Source organism: Neophocaena asiaeorientalis, unplaced genomic scaffold (assembly GCF_003031525.2).
Source record: "Neophocaena asiaeorientalis asiaeorientalis breed wild unplaced genomic scaffold, Neophocaena_asiaeorientalis_V1.1 scaffold254, whole genome shotgun sequence".
NCBI classification, from domain to species: Eukaryota; Metazoa; Chordata; class Mammalia; order Artiodactyla; family Phocoenidae; genus Neophocaena; species Neophocaena asiaeorientalis.
Genome location: NW_020174705.1, coordinates 3,900,148 through 3,921,253, shown reverse-complemented (window position 1 = coordinate 3,921,253; position 21,106 = coordinate 3,900,148). Strand labels below are relative to the sequence as shown.

Here is a 21,106-nt window from a genome sequence, read left to right as displayed (position 1 = left end):
TATATATATATATATATATATATATCTGAATCACTTTGCTGTACACCTGAAACTAACACAACATTGTAAATCAACTACACTTCAATAAAAATATTATAAATAATGCTGCGATTTTGAAAGAAAAATTCTGGCTGTATCTCCCAACATGGCCAGGTGTGGGGTGGTGAGCTTCACGGGTCACCAGGAACAGCCTAGCAGCGCAGAGGCCATGGGCACTGCAAGATCCTAGGTGTGTCCACACAGTGGGATATTATTCAGCCATAAAATGGAATGAATCACTGACACAGGCTACAATGCAAATGAACCTTGAAAACATCATGCTCAGTGAAAGAAGCCAGACACACAGAGCCACATATTGTATGATTCCATTTATACGAAACGTCTAGAACAGGCCGATCCGTAGAGAGAGTGAGTAGATTGGTGGTTGTCAGGGGCTGGGGGAGGGGAATGGGAGTAAGTGCTGATGGGTCAGGATTTCCTGGGGGAGATGGAAATATATTTTTTTTTTTTTTTGGAAATATTTTTGAATTAGAGGCGAATGTGCACTAAATCTCACTGAACTGTTCACTTTAAAATGGTTGATCTTATAAGTGAATTTCACCTTGATAAATAAACAAAAGTATTAGACTATAAAAATAAGTGCAAGGAAGTCCCACAAAGTTCAGCTTTTCCCCAGAGTTTCCTTTCATCCTTTTCCTTTTGGAGTTGACCCTGCCCCTGGACACAGCAGGCACCAGACAGGGCTGGTGAAGGGAGGGATGCTAGCACCTTGCCCAGGTCGGAGGCTAATGAAATGATGTGTATAGAACGGTGTACACGGATGTACACGTCACAGAACGGTGTACACGGATGTACACGTCACAGATGATCCCCAGCTGGTCATCATCTTCATGGGCCGGTGGCCGGAGATACATTTCACCTGCTCAAACAATTTCCTGGAAGACACCCAGCTCCGTCAGCTGCTGCGCCAAGCCAGGCCCTACAAGGCCACGCCTGCCCCAGGCAGTGCTTGGGCGGAGGCTGCAGGTCCATCTGTGCCTCAGGGCCAGGGCTTCCCCCACATCCTACACCCACTGGCCCAGCCCCTGCGCTCAGCTCAGCTCTACTGGCCCCTGCTGACCCCCACGTGCGGCCACTTGGGGCAGCAGCAGGCGTAAAAGCGTGTTTAGTTTCTCTCCTTGCCCCAAACACAAAGGAGGTCTTTAAAACCAGGGAAAGCTACTCTTCACAGTGGACATTTGGGAGCATGAGGGGTGATCTGAGGACAGGAACCCCCCCAGGAACATCAAGTCCCTCTGCCTGGGGCTCTGTCTGGAGGGGGTGGGGGCCTGGCTCTAGTCCCAGATCTGCCCAGGTTCCCTCTGGGGAGCCCCTTCCCTCTCTGAGCCTAGGTTTCTTCACATGAGCACCTGGAGCCCCCTCTGCACTCAAGGGCAGGCCTGCCCACCTCTGAGCCCCTGGGTGCTCGCAGCCCCATCGTCCAACCCAGCAGCTGGGAAGCCCCGCCCCCTCTCTCTGGGTCCACAGGTCTGAAATCCTTCCTCCCAGAGTTCAGAATCCACTGGGATACCCCTCTTGTTTCCTCTCTGGAAAGAGAGACTCCTAGCCTCTGGGAGCTGCACCCCTATCCGGGAGAGGCTCACTTCCTAAAGCCGGCAGCACTGTCGGGGTCAAACCAGAAGCCTTCAATCAGCAGCTTCCTGACTACTTTCCAGACCTCATCCATGTCTTTCTTCAGATCGTCCAAATCACTGGGAACCAGCTGTGAACAGCCAAAGGGAAGAAAAGAGACTTTAGTCAATTAATTCACACTCTGCCTTGCTCCAGAAAAGGATTTGCAGCAACTTGAAAAGTTATGTAGACTGTAACAAGATTAATCAAGATAAGTGAAGTGGTGAAGGAAAGGGAAAATGACAACGCTTGGGTTAAGGCTCAGACCCGTAATGCATGCTCTTCCTGGAGGGGAGCTGCAAAGTGAGCTTCCCAGCAGCCAAGGCAAGGAAACACCATCAGTTACTGCCTCCAAAAGACAAACCAACCCCACTGCTATTCTGAGTGCAGGCCCGAGAAACATTCTCCTGATGGTTCCAAGACACCTGACCTTCACGCATTCAACACCTATTTAATGAGTGTAAAGTGTATATTCAGTGGCTTTTAGTACATTCACAGAGCTGTGCAACCATCACCACAATAAGTTTTAAAATGTTTTCATCATCACAAAAGAAATCTCATACCCCTTAGCAGTCACCTTTCTCTTTTCATCCCAAACCCCCAGGCGTAGGCAACCACTAATCTACTTTCTGTCTCTATGGATTTGCCTATTTGTCTTTCTGTCTCTATGGATTTGTCTATATGTCTATTCTGGACACTCCAGATAAACAGAACCACACAATCTGTGTCCTTCTGTGTCTGGGTTCTTTCATTCAGCATCATGTTTTCAAGGTTCATCCATGTTGTAGTGTGTAGCTGTACTTCATTCCTTTTTATGGCTGAATAATGTTCATTATATGGATATACCACATTGTGTTTATCCATTCATCTGTTGATGGACATTTGGGTTGTTTCCACCTTTTAGCTATTGTAGAAAATGCTGCTGTGAACATTGGTGTGCAAGTTTTTTTTTGTGGGCTGTTTTCATTTCTCTTGGGTATCTACCTAGGAGTGGGAGTGCTGGGTTGTATGGCGACTCTATGCCTAACTTTTAAGAAACTGTCAGACTCTTTTCCATGGCGGGAATTTTGAATTTTTAAAGTGTTCCTTCCAGTGCCCAGATTTTGGTACCTAAACACCATTCCCCCCAAAGGCACCAAGACTCCACAGAGAAATGGCTGATTCAGGTCTGAGGAAGGGAATGTAGAAGATGAGCCTGGAACATCTTGTCATAAGAAAGCAGGACAGCTATCCAAGACAGAGGGTCACGTCAAGGGGCTCAGGGGCCAGCTTGCAAGCCTAAGATGAGACCATGTGAGCGACAAAACAGTAACTTAACTGATTGAACAAAGTGAATATTTAAAAACTCATGATTCATAGTGACACCCACAAAAAAGAAAAAAAATAGAAACCCTCATTTGCCGCCATGTATCGGAGGTGGCTACCGCACCAATATTTTACCCTGAAAACCGGTAATTAAAGGAAATAATTCACCATTATCTGTCTTTCCTGCAAGAACCCTATTTCAGGGTTATCAGCTCAAGTTGATGAGGGAAAGCTCTTCTTTACAGATTTCTAGCTGATATAGAAGCAATGCTAGGATTAGAAAAATCACCATTTTGTAACCCTTAATGAAATAATGGGTTCAGGCAACAATCCTCAACTTAGGAGGAAACTATCAATACCAGGAGAATGGCCAACGAGGCAATGGCCATTCCCAGAGTGACAGAGAGTCACCCCCAAATTACTTGCTGCTTATAAGGGGAGAATATACGTTTACACTGGTGGTATCAGCTGGGCTAGCACCGCTGGGCCCTGACGAATCTTCACTCCGGAAGGGACCACCTGCCAGCATCGACTTACCTGCTAATCAAACACTACAGGAAGCGCATGGCATACCAAGAAGATTCTTTTCCCCAACATTCTAAACTTAAAAAAACTCAAAAACTTAAAAAAAATTATTTAGTTTTGGCTGCGTTGGGTCTTAGTTGCAGCATGAGGGATCTTTTGTTGCAGGGCATGGGCTCTTCGTTGTGGCATGCGGACTTCTCTGTAGTTGTGGCATATGGGCTCCAGAGCACACGGGCTCTGTAGCTGCAGCACGTGAGCTCTCTAGTTGTGGCATGCAGGCTCAGTATTTGTGGCACACAGGCTTAGTTGCCCCGCGGCATGTGGGACCTTAGTTCCCAGACCAGGGATTGCACTTGCGTCCCCTGCATTGGAAGGCGGATTCTTAACCAGTGGACCACCAGGGAAGTCCCTCAAAAACTTTTTTTTTAATTTATTTATTTTATTTATCTATTTTTGGCTGCATTGGGTCTTCGTTGCTGCACACGGGCTTTCTCTAGTTGTGGCAAGCGGGGGCTACTCTTCGTTGTGGTGCGCGGGCCTCTCATTGCGGTGGCTTCTCCTGTTGTGGAGCACGGGCTCTAGCCACACAGGCTTCAGTAGCTGTGGCTCGCGGGCTCTAGAGTGCAGGCTCAGTAGTTGTGGCACACGGGCTTAGTTGCTCCGCGGCACATGGGATCTTCCTGGACCAGGGATCAAACCCGTGTCCCCTGCATTGGCAGGTGGATTCTTAACTACTGCGCCTCCAGGGAAGCCCTCCCTCAAAAGCTTTTAAACCTACAGAAAAGTTGCAAGAATAGTCCAAAGGACACTCCTATATCCACTGAAATTCACCAATTTTTAACATTTTGTCATGTTTTCTTTTTCTATACATATGTATGTGTGTTTTTGTTTTTTTCTGAGCCATTTGGGAGTTAATTGCAGACATCACTATATATCACCCCCACAAAAACTTAAGCACAGAATTACCATACGACCCAGCAATTCCACTCCTGGGTATCTACCCAAAGTAGCTGAAAACAGGTGTTCAAACAGAAATTTGTATGTGAATGCTCATAACAGCATTATTCAAAAGGTGGAAATAACCCAAGTGTCCATCAACAGAGAACAAACAAACAAAATGTGGTCTATCCATTTGACGGAATATTATTCAGCCTAGAAAGAAATGAAGTTCTGGGACTTCCCTGGTGGTCCAGTGGTTAAGACTCTGCCTTCCAATGCAGGGGGCACAGGTTCAATCCCTGACTGGAGAACTAAGATCCCACACGCCATGCAGTGTGGCCAAAAAAATTTAAAAAAGAAAAGAAAAGAAAAGAAGTTCTGGTTCATGTTACAACATGAATAAACCTTGAAAACATGATGCTGAGTGCAAGAAGCCAGACACAAAAGGTCACATACTGTGATTCATTTACATGAAATGTCCAAAATAGGGTAATCCAGAGACAGAGAGTAGATTAGTGGTTGCCAGGGGCTGGGGGAGGGAGGAATGAGGAGTGACTGCTTGATGGACCTGGGGTTTCCTTTGGGGGGATGGAAATGCTCTGGAACTAGATAGAAATGGTGCCCACACAACACTGTGAATGTAACAAATGCCACAGCATTAGTCACTTTATAATAGTTAATGGTTAATTTTATGTCATGTGAATTTTACCACAATTAAAATACACAAAGAAAAGAAGAGCAATGAGGATAGGATCATTTCAACCAACAAACAACAAAAAAGCTTTCAATCAGGAAAAAAATTCAGACACATAGAGAGGAGAAAAGACTAGAATCATGAACCCTGATATACCCACCATGTAGATTTAATCATTATTAACATGTTGCTACATTTGCCTTTTTTTCTTTTCTTTTTTTTTTTCCATGCCATGCAGCTTGTGGGATCTTAGTTCCCCAACCAGGGATCGAACCCGTGCCCCCTGCAGTGGAAGCACAGACTCCTAACCACTGGACCACCAGGGAATTGATGGAGTGTTTTTTTTAAAAGTTACAGAAATCATAACATTTCACTCAAATATTTTAGTTAATTTTATTACATGCCTGCAATACCATTATCCCATCTAACATAATGAGCAGTCATTCTTGACGTTGATCTAATTCCCAGCCCATTTTCAGAGTTGGAGCAACTGAACCAGGAAACAAAGTAAGTCTCCTCGTGTGTTGCGTTTGGTTGTTGTGCCCCTTGAGACTCTCTTAATCTAGAACAGTCTCTGTCCTACTTTTTTTCACCCTGCCATTGAATTATGGAAGAAAAACAGGTCAGTTGTTCTGTAGATAACTGAGTTACCCCGGCTGTAATCCTGCATTGATTTGTATGATTTCTATGACAAGTGTGTTCCATATCTGTTTTGCTTATCGTCATATCCTCACTAACCAGCATCAGAGGTACCCAATAGGTGGATGATGAGTGAATAAATCCTCATTTTACAGATGAGAAAACTGAGGCTCGAAGAGGTTCTATAACTCAAGGCATACTGCCAATCATGGTGGGGCTGCAACTCGGACCCAGAGCTGCCTGATTCTAAACCCAAGCTCTTTTGTCCTCACCAGCCACCCCAGCTGCAGGAACCACACAACACTGAAATGGCTGGCCTGACTGTTCCTGTCTCTCTATTAGATGGTACACATTAAGGCTATGACTTCTTATCAACATTTCCCCAGGGTCTGGCTCAACACAGGTGATCATTAAATGATGAATAAACGAATGACCAGCAGGACACCCCCTCTGCCCGCCATGTCCCTTTGCTTGCGTTATGGTGGTCAGCCTCCAAGATGCTCCACAACTATACCTCTTGGTAATCACACCCCCATATGGTCCCCTCTCGCACTGAACAGGGCTGACCTGTGTAACCAACAGGATACTACAGAAATGATGGAGTGTGACTTCTGTGGCTAAGTCATCAAAGATGTTGCAGCTTCTGTCTTGCTCTCTTGGACCATGTGCTCTGGGTGGCCCACTGGCTGCCATGTTGTGAGGCCAGTCAAGCAGCCCTAAGGAGGATCCGTGTGATAAGGAAGTGAGGAGTCTTGCCCACAGCCATGTGAAGGCGCCATCTTGGAAGCAGCTCTTCCAGCTCCAGTCAAGCCTTCATATGACAGCAGCCCTGGATGACATCCTGACTACAGCCTCGTGGGAGACCCTGAGCTACTCAGCTAAGCTGTTCCCAAATTCTTAACCCTCAGAAACTCTGAACGTTTGCTGTCTTAAGGGACTAAATTTCAGGATAGTTTGTTACGCAGAAGGTGGTGACTAATACAGGGGTCCTCACCTTGGTGCGTAGGTCTTTGTCCAGCTGCTCCATAGTCTTCTTCCAGTCATCCTCATTGGCCATAACCCTGAAGAGCATGCCCTGAATTGTCTCATTTAGCTCCATCGCCACTGCGTCCAGGTCAGCCCGGCTTCCCTTGCCTGCCAGGGAGCGCCTGTCGGCTTTCTAGAGAGAGATGGGACTCAGGGAGGCAGGGCTGCTGGGGTGGGAGCAGGAAGAGTGGGGGAGATCAGACCACTTTGGTCAGTTTTTCTAGTTTGGGACCCTAGATACCCAGCCTTGGCTTAAATTCAACCTTGGGGTCTCTGTTGGCTCAAACACAACCATTAGATTGAAGCAAAGGTTTTCTGTGATGGAGAAGTTGGGGCATGGTTTTTAAATTCACATAAATTGTCACAAACTCTAATTCAAAAAGATACATGCACTCTATGTTCATAGCAGCACTACTCACAATAGCCAAGACATGGAAACAACCTAAATGTCCATCAACAGATGAATGGATAAAGAAGATGTGGTACATATATACAATGGAATATTACTCAGCATTAAAAAGAACAAAATAATGCCATTTGCAGCAACATGGATGCAACTAGAGATTATCATACTAAGTGAAGTCAGAAAGAGAAAGACAAATACCATATGATATCACTTATATGTGGAATCTAAAATATGACACAAATGAACCTATATATGAAACAGAAACAGAATCATGGACATAGAGAACAGACTAGTGGTTGCGAAGGGGGAGGGGGTTGGGGGATGGATGGAATGGGATGTAACTATTATATATAGGATGGATAAACAAGAAGGTCCTATTGTATAGCACAGAGAACTATATTCACTATCCTATGATAAACTATAATGGAAAACAATGTTAAAAAAAGAAGGTATATGTATATGTATAACTGAATCACTTTACTGTACAACAGTAATTAACATAACATTGTAAATCGACTATACTTCAATTTTAAAAAATTGTCACTAATCCTGAGTTAACTGAAAAAAGGACTTGATGGAACAACTTTTGAGAACTTCCCCCAAAATTTCTATATGATAAAGGTGGAAGGAGACTCCGGAAGTCTGCCTGCCTTTGTCTTGGCTGGATGATTCCATTATCCTGGTGGGAAAGCTGGGCTCAGGATAGGGGAGGGGGTAGGGAGAGGAATCTCTGCTCACTCACCTCTTTCAGCTCCTGCTCCATCGCACTTTTGTCTGCCTTGTACATTTCTAGGTTTTTAATCTGAGAATGGACAACCTAAGAACAGAAGCAGAGGGCATGTCAGCTATCCTCAGAAGTCCTGAGGATAGCCTCTACCTCCCAGGTCCACCCTCGGAAGGGACAATGGGGCCAGGTGGACAGCAGGCGGGTGGCACATTGGAAGGCTTGGGCTCCAGGTGCCCAGATCAGAAGAGAAGGAACGTGGGACTTGGCACAAGAAGTCCCCTTGGAGGTGGCCTCACAGAACTACAGGTGGCTACACAGGAAAGGAAGGAAGACCTGAGGAAGGAAAGCATAAACAAACGCTGATGCTTTGGGTCCCTAGATGTTTAAGACAAGTGCATCTCTTCTGATCTGTAATGGGATCCCCGTGAGAATGAGAGTCAATTCATCCACCAAGCACTTATATGCCACACATGCTGTGCCCCAGGGTCAGGGGAAAACCTTATTTCCCATCCCCATGACTCCATGAAAAAACAACTCCCTGCATTAATTCTGCCCTCTCTCCACTTATTGGGCCCTCCCTATGACAGCAGCAGCCAGCTAACGTGCTTGGAAAGAGCCTCACATCCAATGGGCCATGTCCCGAGGGTAGGGTCACTCCTCCTCCAAAGCTGGCAGCAGGCTTCTACTTCTCCCTACATACCTGGTCTCCCTTTTACCCTCAGAAACAGAACCCCCAACTTTTAGCTGGCATCTGGCAGACCAGAATCATGACTATGTTTCGCAGCCTCTCATATAGCTTGATGTGACCACTGAGGTGTAAATGGAAGTGGGTCAGTGTCCTCTTCACTGCTGGCTTGGAAGCAGAGTTAATGACTGGAGTGCCAGCAGCTGTCTTGGACCATGTGGTGACCTTGTGAATGGAAGTGACACACCATGGAGTTCAATACCAGCTCTGAGTTTCTTGAATGTAAAAGAGAGATACACTTATGCCTTAAGTCAGTTATTTGGGAGTTTTATGTTATTTAAAGATGAACCTAATTCTTTTCTTTTTAATATTTATTTATTTTGGCTGTGCAGGGTCTCAGTTGCGGCATGCGGTCTCAGTTCTTAGTTGCAGCATGCATGCAGGATCTAGTTCCCTGACCAGGGATCGAACCCAGTTCCCCTGCATTGGGAGCGTGGAGTCTTTACCCACTGGACCACCAGGGAGGGCCCAAGATGAACCTAATTCTAATTAATGCAAAGCTCCTTCGCATCCACCTTGCCCCAGATGGGTCTCAAGGTCTAGGATGGACGGCAGAGGTAATGGAAGGGAGATCCTGCTTCAGCCTCGTGTCAGGCTGCTTCCTCCAACACCACATTAGCAGGGAGCTGACCTTTTGGAGTCATCAGGCCCAACATTAACACTTAGATCCCCACTTGGCTCTTCCTAGTTAAAATCTAGAAATAAAGAGGAGCCGGGAGCCTCTAACTTCCACTGCCACAGTAACCTGCATACTGGGTTGACTAATGTCCTCCCCAGAATTCATGCCGGCCCAGAACCTGTGGACATGGTCTTATTTGGAAATAGATCTTTGCAGATGTAATTAGTTAAGATGAGGTCATACTGGATTAGGGCAGCCCACATGGATGAGGAGGCCACGTGAAGACACAGATATACACACAGAGAAGAAGGCCACGTGACAACGGAGGCAGAGATTGGAGTGATGCGTCTATAAGCCAAGGAACACCTGGAGCCACCAGAAGCTGGGAGAGGCCAGGAAGGATCCTCCCCTAGAGGCTTCAGACAGAGCAAGGCCCTGCCAGCACCCTGATTTGGGGCTTTTAGCCTCCAGAACTGTGAACGAGTACATGTCTTGTTTTAAGCCATCCAGTTTGTGGTCATCTGTTACAGCAGCCGCAGGAAACTGGTACACCCACTAAGTGGCAGAATCGGGATTGAAACCCAGGCCTACCCAACCACAATAGCAGGCTGCCTCGTAACTGGCTGGTTACTCTGCCTGAATCTGTTTCCTCCTAGTTCAAGTGGCATTAATACCACTCCTGTCCCAAAGATGCTGAGGGGACTAGAAATGGCACTTTCCTAGGAGAGTTGGCATTTGATACACAACAGCTGTCTTATCCGTCCCCTCCTGCACCAAGCCAGAGCCTTGGATATAATAGTTTGTTCCAAGAATGGCTTTGGAATGCAGCCTCTGGCTTATAAAAGACACCTGTCCACTTGCAAAGGGCAAATAATGTTTTCACATTATTTGGGTCAGTAAGAAAGAGTTCTATCCTCACTTATTTTCCTGCTGGGTTCTTAGTGGGAAACACTCCAAGAGGAGCACTCTAAGGTGATGGAAACATTTCCATCTTGATTGGGTGGTGCTGACATGGGTGTACCAAGAGGCAAAAATTAATCTAGCTCTTACACTTCAGGCCTGGGCATTTTACTGTGCGTAAAGCATACTTTCATTGAAAGCAAACAAATATTACCGCTCCCCCGCAAAAAACACGTAAGGGCTTTGGTGCTGTCCATCTTGTTGACTGCTGTATCGCTGGGCCCTGGAAGGGCGCCTGGCACACAGTGAAGGCTCAATGACGTTGGCTGAATGACTCAGGGAATGAATGGGGATTTCTCGTGCCACCTGTTACGTCCAGAACATTTTCTCCCAGGCACCCAGGTAACACAGTAACAGCGGTGTTTCCTCTCTAGTCCCGATGTTGCGACAGAACCAGGGCAGAGGTGTCTGCCCTCTCTCCTTCCTCTACTGGAAGGGCTCCATGAGGCTGCTGATCTCTTGCAGCCCATGTTCATTTAAGAACTATTTAATGAAGCGTGCTGGTACAAAGCCCAGCTCCTGATCCTTCCAGGGTTCACTTTTATAAGCAACTAGTTCTTGCTGGCACAACAGGCAGGAAGGAAGTCTGGACAAAGGCTGACTTGATCCATTTGGTTTGTTTGGCCAAACTCCTCTTGACTTTCTCTCAATGAGTGACGAGTGACAGCTCCTTGGAGGCAGATCCTACGCCCACCCCCGCCACCCCGAGCAGGGCAGGACATGGTGCTGGACACACATCAGAAGTGCTGAAAGAACTGGCCCCAGTCTCCGACCAGGAAGGACACCAATAGGTCCCTAGGACACGGCATCCCAGTCTCTCTGAAAAGCAGTGGCTAAATGAGGGCGCAGAGTTGGCAGGAGACTACGTAGTTCCTGATCCTGGTGCTCACAAAAGTCTGGGCCTGAAACCATGTATTGGGAGCCCACACACGGCCCAGGCACTCCCTTCTTTCCCCACTTGGGCTGGGCATCGGCTCACCTTCAATGAACTCCTCTCCCATCCAAGTTGCCCTGTGCACGCTAGCCTGGTCACTCTGTGTGACCGCCTTGGGAGAGGGAGCTGTGCCCTCCCCTTTCGCTCCCCACACCCTAGTGCATCCCACCAACAGCCCCCTGACTTGGAATCAGAAGCCCTCTATGGAAATCACCTCAGGTGGATCTGTTTGGGATTTTGTCTCTTTATACCCTGGGGTCATCTCCTCCCACTGGGAATAACTTTGATCCTTTCCCCAAGGGTCTGGGATGCCTCTGGGACAAGGCACAGATGGGACTGGTCCCGAGGTCATCAGGGCAGGGTCATCAGGCCAGCTCAGTGAGCCCAAGGGAGAAGGTGTCTGGTTGAATGACCCCTGGGAGGTGCTCTGCATCGTCCTCACATTTCTCATGTCAGACTCTGCTGTTCCGGACAGGCCCCATGGTGTGAGAACTCGGGAACAAGCCAGTTTAGGGGAAAGGTTATGAACATGAACAGCTGGCCCAAGAAATCCTCTTATCCACTCACCGATTTATTCAGCACATTCTGAGCCTTCACTTTGTGCCAGGCACCCTTCTGGCGTGGGTGACCCAAGCGGTGAACGAGACAGATCCTGTTCAGGCCCTCTTGTTTATGTGTTGGGGGTGCAGGTGGCGGGATTTGTTTGCTTTTCATGGAAGTATAACTTACACACAGTAAAATGCCAGGAAAGTGTCCCTGGTTCCCCTGCCTTCAGGGTGTCTGTGAAATTTTTGGGGAGAATCTGAATGTCCCAACGAGGAATCCTCCCTCCTCTGGGCCCTTCCAGACCTCCGAACCTTAAACTCATCCAGGCGAATCTGGAGCTTGTCCACTGCCCTGTCCAGCACGAGGTGGTGGTCCTTTATCATCTCTATCTGGTGGCCCCAAATTCTCTCAAGTTCCTCCTCCTACAAGGGGGAGACATAGACACAAGAGGCCTCTGCTTCTGAGGTCGCCATGGCTGGGAAGGGACTTCAAGAGAGTACCAGACCAGGGCATCCCCAGCCTGCCAGCCAACTGCCACTTTAGACACTTGTCAGAGGGAACCATGTGGCCGCCCACCACTGGGAGCCTTGCACCAGCCGGGGCAGACCTGCTTCCGTGGGGCTGCACCTCCCTTCTGGGCCCCACTCCCTCCCCAGGGCTCCTTTCAGCTCCAGGACAAACGCTGCATCCAGGAGGGCAGGGCCTCCACCTGGCTCTGGCCATGGAGTCTGCCATCACCTCAAGCCATCGTCTTCTCAAATGCCTTTTCTGCCCGGGACACTGACCCTCATCCTGGATTTCTGGAGGCTGCCAATCTTTTCTTGCAATACGTCCGCCGTTGTCCCAAGCTTGAAAGAGGCTCCCATATTAGCTGAAAGCAAAGGAGGGGGTGGCTGTTGGGGGCAGGGATGGGGGAAGATGCTTCATCTAGAGTTCCACCTGTTTCTGTTATATTTAAGGCAGTGCTTTCCAACAAAGAGATGCTGTGAGCTTGGGGACCTTTGAGATCATCTAAAATTTTCTTGTGAAAATTAAAAAAAAAAATCTAAAAATAAGCAGGTGAAATTAATTTTTTTAAAGATTTTTTTTTGATGTGGACCATTTTTAAAGTCTTTATTGAATTTGTTACAATATAGCCTCTGTTTTATGTTTTGGTTTTTTGACCCCGAGGCAGTTGGGAGCTTAGCTCCCTGATCAGGGATCAAACCCACACCCCCTGCATTGGAAGGTGAAGTCTTAACCACTGGACCACCAGGGAAGTCCCAGGTGAAATTAATTTTAAGAAAATATTTTGTTTAACCCAATATAATCCATGTGGGTTTTGGGGGGGGCCACACTGTGGGGCATGCAGTATCTTAGTTCCCCAACCAGGGACTGAACCCGTGCCCCCTGCATTGGGAGCTTGGAGTCAACCACTGGACCGCCAGGGAAGTCCCAGGTGAAATTAATTTTAAGAAAATATTTTGTTTAACCCAATATAATCCATGTGGGTTTTGGGGGGGGCCACACTGTGGGGCATGCAGTATCTTAGTTCCCCAACCAGGGACTGAACCCGTGCCCCCTGCATTGGGAGCTTGGAGTCAACCACTGGACCGCCAGGGAAGTCCATAACCCAATATAATCCAAAATAGCATCATTTTGGGAATTCCCTGGCAGTCCAGTGGTTGGGACTCCACGTTTTCACTGACGAGGGCCCGGGTTCAATCCCTGGTCAGGGAACTAAGATCCCACAAGCTGCTCAGCCAAAAAAAAAAAAGCATCATTTTAATATGTGATCAACAAAATGATTAACGAGATATTTCACATTCTTGTTTTCATATTAAGCCCTCAATATCTGGTGTGCACTTTGTGCTTGGACCATATGGGAACTTGAACTTGCCCTATTTCAGATGTTTGACAGCCTCGTGGTTATCCTATTAGGGAAACCTCTCTGGAATTTATTGCCCTCCCAGAAATGGTCCTGAGAAAAACTATGGAGTATTTACTTGTGAGAGTTTATGAAATGTATTATCTCATAACAAGATGCAAAGGGGGATTTAACATAAAAGGAGAGGGGTGAAAAAAAAAAGTGCCCTATATCCAGTTTTGGATGAGAGGCCAAAAAGTGATGTACATGACACAGCTAGGAGGGTAGGAAACACTGCAGCCAAGACACATTCACAACCTATTTTTAGTTTTCTTAACAAAAATGGCAACTAGTCAGAAGTAGAGTTTGGGCTATTATGGCTTTATGTTTTATATTTAAATTCATGACTATCATGACCTAAGCTGTGCCCCAGAATTCACAGAGATCGGTGTGGTTCTTTTTAGCTGCTCGAAGTTCTTTTTCAAGATCTGTGGAATGGCACTGCCCATCAGGGGTGGCACCATGTATGGATTTGACTTAGGCTAATTCAACTATTACACCTGGCAGAGAGCGAAAAAGCAAGATAATGATTCAAAGAGGGGAGGACAGTGGATCTGAAAGTGGGTTCCCTGAGCCAACAGCAGCATAAGCAGCATCCCCCAGAATGGGTTAGAAAGAGAAATTCTAGGGCCCCACTCACACCAACAGGTCAGATCTGGGGTCGGGCCCAGCAGCCTGTGCCTTACCGAGTGCCCCAGGGATGCTGAGGTGAGCTTAAGGTTGAGAACCACTAGGGTAGGCCATTCTCCTCTCCACTCCCCACAGTGAACATATGCCCATCATGGGCATGAACTGGGATCATAAGTCTATTGGTCCTACTGCCACCTAGAACATGACTGTGGTTTTTTTGGTTTTTTTTTGTGGTATACGGGCCTCTGACTGTTGTGGCCTCTCCCGTTGCGGAGCACAGGCTCTGGACGCGCAGGCTCAGCGGCCATGGCTCACGGGCCCAGCCACTCCACGGCATGTGGGATCTTCCCGGACCGGGGCATGAACCCATGTCCCCTGCATCGGCAGGCGGACTCTCAACCACTGCGCCACCAGGGAAGCCTGACTGTGGTCTTTAAGAAAACATATGTTTGCCCAGCTGTTGTTCCTAATCCCAAATTGACCACTTCATCTGGGGTCTGTTCAGTGCTATTAGACACTCTGGTTGATCTGGACTTATCAAAATACTGTACAGCAGTACTATTTTATGGGCTATTGAAAGGGAATTTCCAAGAGTAATTTTGACTTGATTTTCCTTCTTGAACACCAACTTTAGACCCTAACCACCGTTCTTCCCTAAGATAAGACCTCACTGTACATTCATTGTAAAATAATAGACTAGTAAGAGGCTAATGCTTAAGCCAAAGGAATGAATGGTTAATGGTTGAATGCACATTTTGTTGGGGCAGCTAAATGAAGGAGAGGAGGTGCTTTTCAAAGGCCACAGGGAGGGCCTGAGCCCTTGTTACCCTTCCAGAAGCCAGGCCGGGCCTACCTAGATAAGTCATACGCTGATGCAGGTTGGATGACACCTGGGCAAACTCTTCTTTCAGGGAGTCATGTCTAATAGGCATCTGGGCTATGTGGCTCATGGAATACCTGACGGCCTTCTACTTGTCTTCAGGGGTCATGGCCTGTTTGGCAGCCAGCATGGCCTGGGACAGGGCCATGTTGGGAGGGACACGGGCAGAAGAGAATGAAGGAAAGAGGATGTCCTCGCAGTCCACCTCCTGCAAGTCTTCCATCTCGCCATCCTTGGTGAAGGCCCCGCGGGAGGTCCCTGTGCCCAGGATGTCTGCAAGGACCCCTAAGGGCCCGGATGCGGCCACGGCTGTTGCTATGGTGGCCAATTTGGTGGCCGGGGTGTCCCTGACCAGCCTGGCAGCCGCTTTAGCTGCCTGGGCTGCCGATGTTGCTGCAGCTGTGAAGGTGGCTGCGGCAGCAGCTGCAATGGCAGCATTGGATTTTATCTGCTGAACCGCAGACGGGGATCCCTTAGGGAGTACTTCCGTGGAGGCCTCAGCCCTTGGGGCTCCATCCTGAGGGACTCCTACTTCCACGGAGGAATATTCCTCCTCCTTTTCTGAGAGAGCTGAGAGCTTGGATGTGTCTCCCTGGCGAGACCATGACTGCAGTAAATGAGGCTAAGCTGAGCCTAGTTCCATGGCTGGGGGTAGGGTCCTAGAGCCCTGGAGCTGGGCAGACAGGGAGCCCGACAGGCCTAGGCCAGGCTGGAAATAGCCCAAGCTAGTCCCGGGCAAGCCTCTGGGAGGAGGCCAGCCTCGTGGTGGTATAGGCCAGGATCCTGATTGTGTGGGCTGAGGACCTGGGGCAGGCCCCAGTCCAGGGGCAGGCCCAGGTCCAAACGCAGGCCCAGGTCCAAATGCAGGCCCAGGTCCAAACGCAGGCCCAGGTCCAAACGCAGGCCCAGGTCCAGGCGCAGGCCCAGGTTCGAGCACTTGGGCCTGGTCCGGTCCCTGGGCCCTGGGAAGCAGAGCTGCTTGGGCAGACTCCTCCTCCTGTAGCTGCCCTGGACTTGGTAATGCCAGATGGTCTCTAGGAACTGGGGCGCTGGATGGCCTCCACGACCTGGCCGTGGCTAACTTCTTCGTGGTACTCAGCCGTCTGAGGAAGGTTGATCTCTGCAACATGTTCCGCAATCTGCCACCGCTTGGAATCATCCAGCAGTTGTGGAGCAGTTCCCTGCGGAAGAGGGGGCTGGGCTGGCCAGGGCTGCTCCAGACCAGCTCAGCGATCACCCTGCCCACTCCTCACTCCGCCTTCCCCGATGCTCAGATGCTGCCTCTCCGCTTCCTCCTTCACTTACCGGGGTGAACATGGCCTCATGGAGGCTGCTCCAGAGCACCATGTCCTCAGTTTTGGGCATGGTGGTTATCTTGTTCTGGAGAGAAATCTGGGGGGGTGGGAAGGAGACTGGGAATAAGGGTCATGAACCCAGAGGGTGTGGTACCCTCAGTGGCTCCCTCCTCCATGCTGCCCTCTACACTTGCAAATAAATGGGCCTTTCCAGATTGTGTTCTCCTCCTACCCCTCCTTGCCCCCAGCACCCCTGGGCCTGGAGGGCGGGGGTCTGGCGTGGTAGGATGGGCCCCAGACCCTCACCACTTCCCACTGCAGTGCACTCATCTTCCAGTTCTGCCCTTTCAAATCTTCAGAGAAAGCACCTATTCTTTCCAGATGCATCTGTCAAATGAGCCGAGCCTGTGAGCCAGTGGGTGCAGGTTCTGGTTCCAGCCCTGCTTCTCCCCCAGCTCAAATGCAAAGCCTTAGCTCTAGGTAACTAAGAGATGGAGAAGGAAGAACAGATTCCAAAACAACTGTTTCCCACTGAGTGGGAGGGGGTTCCCTGGGCAAATAAGTTTGGGAAATGCTAGGCTTAAAAAACATTCAGGGCTTCCCTGGTGGCGCAGTGGTTGAGAGTCCGCCTGCTGATGCAGCTGATGCGGGTTCGTGCCCCGGTCCAGGAAGATCCCACATGCCACGGAGAGGCTGGGCCCGTGAGCCATGGCCACTGAGCCTGCGCGTCCGGAGCCTGTGCTCCGCAGCGGGAGAGGCCACAACAGTGAGAGGCCCGCGTACCGCAAAAAAAACCCCAAAAAAACATTCAATGGGTTTTTATACTGAAGGACTTTTCAGAGCCTTTAATGGGCCAAAGTACCTTAAGAATCTCCAAGAGGTAAGCTGAGAAGGCATTGTTTCCCAAACAGATTTGGCCAACTGTCTGTTTTAGTGTTTCATGACAGTTTCCTGGCAGTGCCCTTTCTGCTCAGATGGGAGCTACACAGCCCAAGACTGAAGTTCTCACAGTTGCCATCATGATCAAATACGTACACTGACCTGTGTATTAGGGATGATACAATAAATCATGTTATTTGGGGACAAGTTGTAAAACCTCAGCCATAACACCATCCTGGGGTGTTGAGGCCTGGCTTTGGAGCCCAGCTCTCACCAGCTGTGACCTTACACTTCAGGGATTCCATATCCTTTCCCATCACGGTAAGGAGTTAGAACATGTCTGGGTTGATATTCTTGTGGCTACAGAGGGAGCTAGAATGTATGCCTATGCTAGGTTTACTCCACTTTTCAGTGTTAACAAAGTTTTCTAGACAAGGAATAAGTATTCTCTTTCTGCTAAGTTGATGGACTATAAGCCTGGAGTTACCAGGACTTGGGGAGTACCTGTGTGAGAATGAAGCCAACCCAGAGGAAAGCATCACTGAGGGAGAGATGTTGAGCACCTTGGTATGTGGTATGAACATCTTGATCTGGCTGTAACTGAAGGCATTCCTGACTTTTTAGTAAATGAGACAATAAATTCTCTTCTTTTGCCTAAGCCAGGATGAACCAGGTTTCTGTCACTTACAAATGATGTCTTAACACAGCAGGGTGAGGATCATTGTGTAAGCTGCAGAGTTCAGTGGGATGGACCAAGTGGCTCAGCCATGTCAGACCCCTTCTCCTGCCCCCATAGCTGTGTTCTTTGACTAAGAACAGGCTTCTTGGATTTACCCTGTTACCCCAACCACCAGATGTCCAAGCAGCATGGCCAGTATGAAGGATGCTGGGGAGGGTCTACCTTGTCAAACATGTCCTTCAGCATGGCCACATCCTTCCTGAGGGTTTCAACAGTGACCCTGAGTGCATAAATGTCAGTGAGCAAATCCTGCAGGGTCTCCATGGACTGAAGAGGGAGAAAGGAAAGGAAAGTGTGAAGTTAGGTGCAGCTGGGGGAAAAGGCAAGTAAAGTGTGGAAGCTCTCTGGTGATGGCCATGGTTCAAGAAGTCTTTTGGGCTCTTCAAAGGCTTAGGCTAGAACATATTCAGAGGCCAGAAAATGACACTGAAGTGAATTGTGCTCTGAGCTCTCAGGTGGCCTAAGTGGGAAGGAGGCAACCCTCGGTTTGAATGTGTTCAGTAAGCAGGAGTCACTCATCATGAAGCATCTCATGCCCTTTGGTAGGAGCCACTGGACGATCAACAAGGAATTTATTGGATTTATGTTTTTAAAGGGTACTTCTGGCCGCATGTGCAGATTGGCCCTTGGAGGGTAAGGGGGAAGCCAGAGGAGCAGGGAGGAAACTTCAAGGCAAGAGCTGATGGGTGCAATGTTGGTCTCATAGCTCAGCTCCACCAATGACTGGGGCTGTTACTGCATCTTCCCAGATTTTAGACTCCTCAGTAATTAAATGGGTATGAAAAAACTGTGATAATTTATATAAAGGGTCTAGTGCATAGTTAGGCATTCAGGTAACAAAAATAACAAATAGTGAAATGGCAGAAGTCCTTCTTCTCTGTAATTACATTAAATGTAAATGGCTGAAATTTCAGTTAAAAGGCAGAGATTGGCAGAATAGATAAGAAAACATGATCCAACCTCATGCTGTCTATAGGAGACACATATTAGATTCAAAGATACAAATAGGCTGAAAACAAAAGGATAGAAAAAGATATACTATGCAAGCAGTAACCAACAGAGAAGCAGAGTGGCTACACTAATATCAGACAAAATAGACTTTAAGATAAAAATTGTTACTAAAACACAGAGGTACATTTATAATGATAAGAGGGTCAATCCATCAGGAAGATATGATAATTATAAACATACATGCACCTAGCAATGAAGTCCCAAAACTAAATGAAGCAAAAACTGAAATAACTTAAAGGAGAAATAGTTGAAGACTTCAATACCCGATTTTCAATAATGGATAAAACAACTAGATAGAAGATCATCAAGGAAACAGAAGATATGAAGATCACTATAAACCAAATGGATATAACAGACATCTATAGAACACTCCACTCAACAATGGCAGAATATACATATTGGGTTGGCCAAGAAGTTCGTTTGGGTTTTTCCATAAGATGTTACGGAAAAACTGAACAAACTTCTTGGCCAACCCAATAGAACATTCTACCGGATAGACCATATGTTAGGCCATAAGACAAGACTCAATAAATTTAAAAAGGACTGAAATCATACAAAATGTGTATTCTCGACCACAATGGAGTTAAATTAGAAATCAATAACAGGGGCTTCCCTGGTGGCACAGTGGTTAAGAATCTGCTTGCTAACGCAGGGGACAAGGGTTCGAGCCCTGGTCCAGGAAGATCCCACATGCCGCTGAGCAACTAAGCCTGTGTGCCACAACTACTGAGCCTGTGCTCTAGAGCCTGCGAGCCACAACTACTGAAGCCTGGGCTCCTAGAGCCCGTGCTCTGCAACAAGAGAAGCCACCGCAATGAGAAGCCCACGCACGGCAACAAAGAGTAGCCCCTGCTCACCGCAACTAGAGAAAGCCCACAGGCAGCAATGAAGACCCAATGCAGCCAAAAATAAATAAATAAAATTTATTTAAAAAAAATCAATAACAGAAGAAACTTTTGGAAGTTCACAAATATATGGAAATTAAACAACATTCTCCTAAATAACCAATGGGTCAAAGAAGAAATTGCAAAGGAAATTAGAAACACTTTGAGATGAATTAAAATGAAAACACAAACACACCAAAACTTACAGGATGCAGCTAAAGCAGTGCTTAGAGAGAAATTTTAGCTGGAAGTGACAATATTAATAAAGAAGAAAGATCTCAAATCAATAGCCTAATCTTCTACCTGAAGGCACTGGAAAAGACAGATCAAAATAAAACTAAAGAAGGTAGAAAAACTGAAACAATAAAGATTAGAGTGGAAACTAATGAAATAGAGCAGGGGTCCCCAACCCCTGGTCCACGGACAGCAGGAGGTGAGCAGCGGGCAAGCAAGCAAGCTTCATCTGTATTTATAGCCGCTCCCCATTGCTCACATTACCACCTGAGCTCCACCTCCTGTCAGCATTATGGTGAGTTGTACAGTTATTTAATTATATACTACAATGTAATAATAATAGAAATAAAGTGCATGATAAATATAATGCTCTTGAATCATCCTGAAACCACCTCACCCCCTGGTTCGTGGAAAAACTGTCTTCCACGAAACCAGTCCCTGGTGCCAAAAAGGTTAGGGACCACTGAAATAAAGAACAGAAAAATAATAGAGGAAATCAATGAAACTAAAAGCTGGTTCTTTGAAAAGATCAACAAAATTAGCAAACCTTTAGCTGGATTGACCAAGAAAAAAAGAGAAGACTCAAATTACTAGAATGAGAAATCAAAGAGGGAACATTGCTATTGACCCTACAGAAATAAAAAGAATTATAAAGGAATACTATGAACAGTTGTATGCCAACAAATCAGATAAGGTGGATGAAATGGACAAATGCCTAGAAAGACATAAACTGCCAAGACTGACTCAAGACAAAATAATCTGAATAGACCTAAAACAAGTAAAATGACTGAATTAGCAAAACAAAAACAAAAACAACACGTGAAAAAAGGCCCAAGCCCAGATGGCTTCACCAATGACTTTTATCAAAAATTTAAAGGACAATTAATACCAATTCTTTTTTTTTTTTTTTTT

General features: G+C 47.2%; 1 protein-coding gene across 1 annotated transcript in view; it reads right to left on the bottom strand.

The window, feature by feature from the left end:
* CUNH16orf96 (chromosome unknown C16orf96 homolog) overlaps positions 1-21,106 on the bottom strand; it is a 40,384-nt gene that overhangs the window by 10,168 nt on the left and 9,110 nt on the right. The window contains 12 exon segments of the mRNA XM_024759624.1: positions 858-935; positions 1,644-1,762; positions 6,768-6,932; positions 7,948-8,022; positions 12,048-12,158; positions 12,522-12,607; positions 15,126-15,744; positions 15,957-16,160; positions 16,220-16,333; positions 16,458-16,544; positions 16,754-16,834; positions 18,228-18,332. Coding sequence (XP_024615392.1) covers positions 858-935; positions 1,644-1,762; positions 6,768-6,932; positions 7,948-8,022; positions 12,048-12,158; positions 12,522-12,607; positions 15,126-15,744; positions 15,957-16,160; positions 16,220-16,333; positions 16,458-16,544; positions 16,754-16,834; positions 18,228-18,332 — 1,844 coding nt within the window.